General features: G+C 48.2%; 1 protein-coding gene across 2 annotated transcripts in view; it reads right to left on the bottom strand.

The window, feature by feature from the left end:
- Positions 1-1,893, bottom strand: part of UBASH3B (ubiquitin associated and SH3 domain containing B) — a 170,464-nt gene that overhangs the window by 2,643 nt on the left and 165,928 nt on the right. For both annotated transcript variants that reach the window (XM_006148801.1, XM_027771988.1), the window contains exons 12-13: positions 1,310-1,416; positions 588-697 (exon numbers count right to left, since the gene is read on the bottom strand). In XM_006148801.1, coding sequence (XP_006148863.1) covers positions 588-697; positions 1,310-1,416 — 217 coding nt within the window. The remainder of the gene's footprint in view (positions 1-587; positions 698-1,309; positions 1,417-1,893) is intronic.

Genomic DNA, 1,893 nt, shown 5'->3' with positions numbered 1-1,893 from the left:
CCCCCCCCCCAGTGGGGTGGCCACACTGCAACCCCTTCTCCATTCTTCTCTCAGGACTTTGGGCATGCACACACACACACATCCAATATAAGTTTTAAGCTGCCGGGTCTGGTACTTGAACCACAGTCTACTATGTGAGAGTCCAGCGATGTAACCATGATGCCATCTGCTGGTCCTGAGCCTGCTTGCTTTAAATTGCTTAGCTGTTTCCTGGATTTCACCTTTTCCTCTTACACGAAGCCTCATACAGTGCCTGGGACTGAGCACCGCTCCATGCATTTTGGAAGAGTGAGTCGATAATCGGGTCTTCCTGGGCCAGCAGGTGGCGTGGTGGTTAAAGGTATTGGAGTCCCATATGGCTGACCGCGGTTCAAGTCCCAGACCTGGTGGCTTTCTTTCTCACTCTCTCTCTCTCTCTCTCCCCTACTCTGTCCCTCTCTAGTAGACTGAAATAAACACATGAATAAATAATCGGGCCTTCACAGCTCAGGGCAAACACGTGCTTTGAAGAATGAAGGCATCCGCGGCCTGCTGGCTGCTATGGGCTACTAGGCACCACGGGCCCCCTACGTATAAGAATGAATTACCTTTCGGACCATTTGTACGAAGTCCTTGGAGTTCTGAGGCGACAGGCCCTGAAGTTGGCAGGTACACGCTTCGAGGGAAGACGCATGGGCCACAATCAGAATGTTATTTCCTGGGGAAAAAGGCAAGGAATTGGAAGACGTTCATAAACTTTGTAAGGGCCAACATACGAGAAGACAATCTGCTGAAGCAGCATTTAAAAAGTGCTTTGCTGGGCCGGCAGGTGCTATACTGGTTAAGGCGCTGGTTTCCCACATGGTCCATTGCCATTGGAGTTCCGGACCTGGTGGCTTAAAACTCACGCTGGGCATGTGTGCATGTATGCTCAGAATCCTGAGATCAGAATGGAGGAGAAGGGACTACAATGTGGTCATCCCCCCCGGGGGCGTGATTTCTCACCTTCTATCTCTCTGACGAGTGTACATGCCCTCTAGCAAAAATCCCCCCCCCGCCTTCCCGCCAAAAAAAAAAAAAAAAAAATAGGAGTGATTTTTTTATGGTCTAGAACTCGAACCGTGAAGTCGGCCACGTGGGATCCAGCACCTTAACCTTCATTCCACCTGCTGGCCCTGTGAAAGTATCTTAAAGAGAGTCTGGAAATACATTTCTTTCCTATAAAAGGAGCATGCCAAAGCAGCTTGAAACATCTCAGACAGCCTCTTAATAACCACAGTGAAGAAACGATCAGACATTTCAACATGGCACCCGAAGCGAGACCACCTACCTTTACTTCTACACTCGCTTATTATTTCTTTTGTTACTTGGAAACTTCTACTGATGTACGTGTCGTAGGATTCTGAGACCACTAACTTGCTGACCGGGATATGAGGTCTGCAATTGAAAAAGGAACAAAAGAGAGGAAAACAGTTTGTGAACTTGAGACAAAGCACCTGATGGCCCTCTAAACTCTCATTGTAGGACCTTTCTAAAATTTCTCTGTATCTGTTTGTTCGTGTCCCTAGAAAGGAGGGAGGTGGAGGGAATAGTATTTCTACTGCTTGAATGTGGGCTTGAAATATACAGAAATAGGGGCCAGCAGGTGGCATAGTGGTTCAGGAGCTGGACTTCCACATGGCCAACCACAGTTCAAATCTCGAATCCGGCAGCTTGAAACTCACTAGGTGTGTGCAAGTGTGCATGCATGTGTGCTCAAAATCCCCAAAAAAGAAGAAGAAGAATGAAATATACAGGGACCAGCAGTTAGCATAATGGCTATGTCACTGGACTCTCATGTAGTTGACTGCAGTTTGAGTCCTGGACCGGGTGGCTTAAACTCATGCCGGGCGTGTGTGTGTGTGTGTGTGTGTG

This window comes from Tupaia chinensis, unplaced genomic scaffold (assembly GCF_000334495.1).
Source record: "Tupaia chinensis unplaced genomic scaffold, TupChi_1.0 Scaffold000247_1, whole genome shotgun sequence".
Taxonomy (NCBI): domain Eukaryota; kingdom Metazoa; phylum Chordata; class Mammalia; order Scandentia; family Tupaiidae; genus Tupaia; species Tupaia belangeri.
This window is presented reverse-complemented; position numbering and strand designations above follow the sequence as displayed.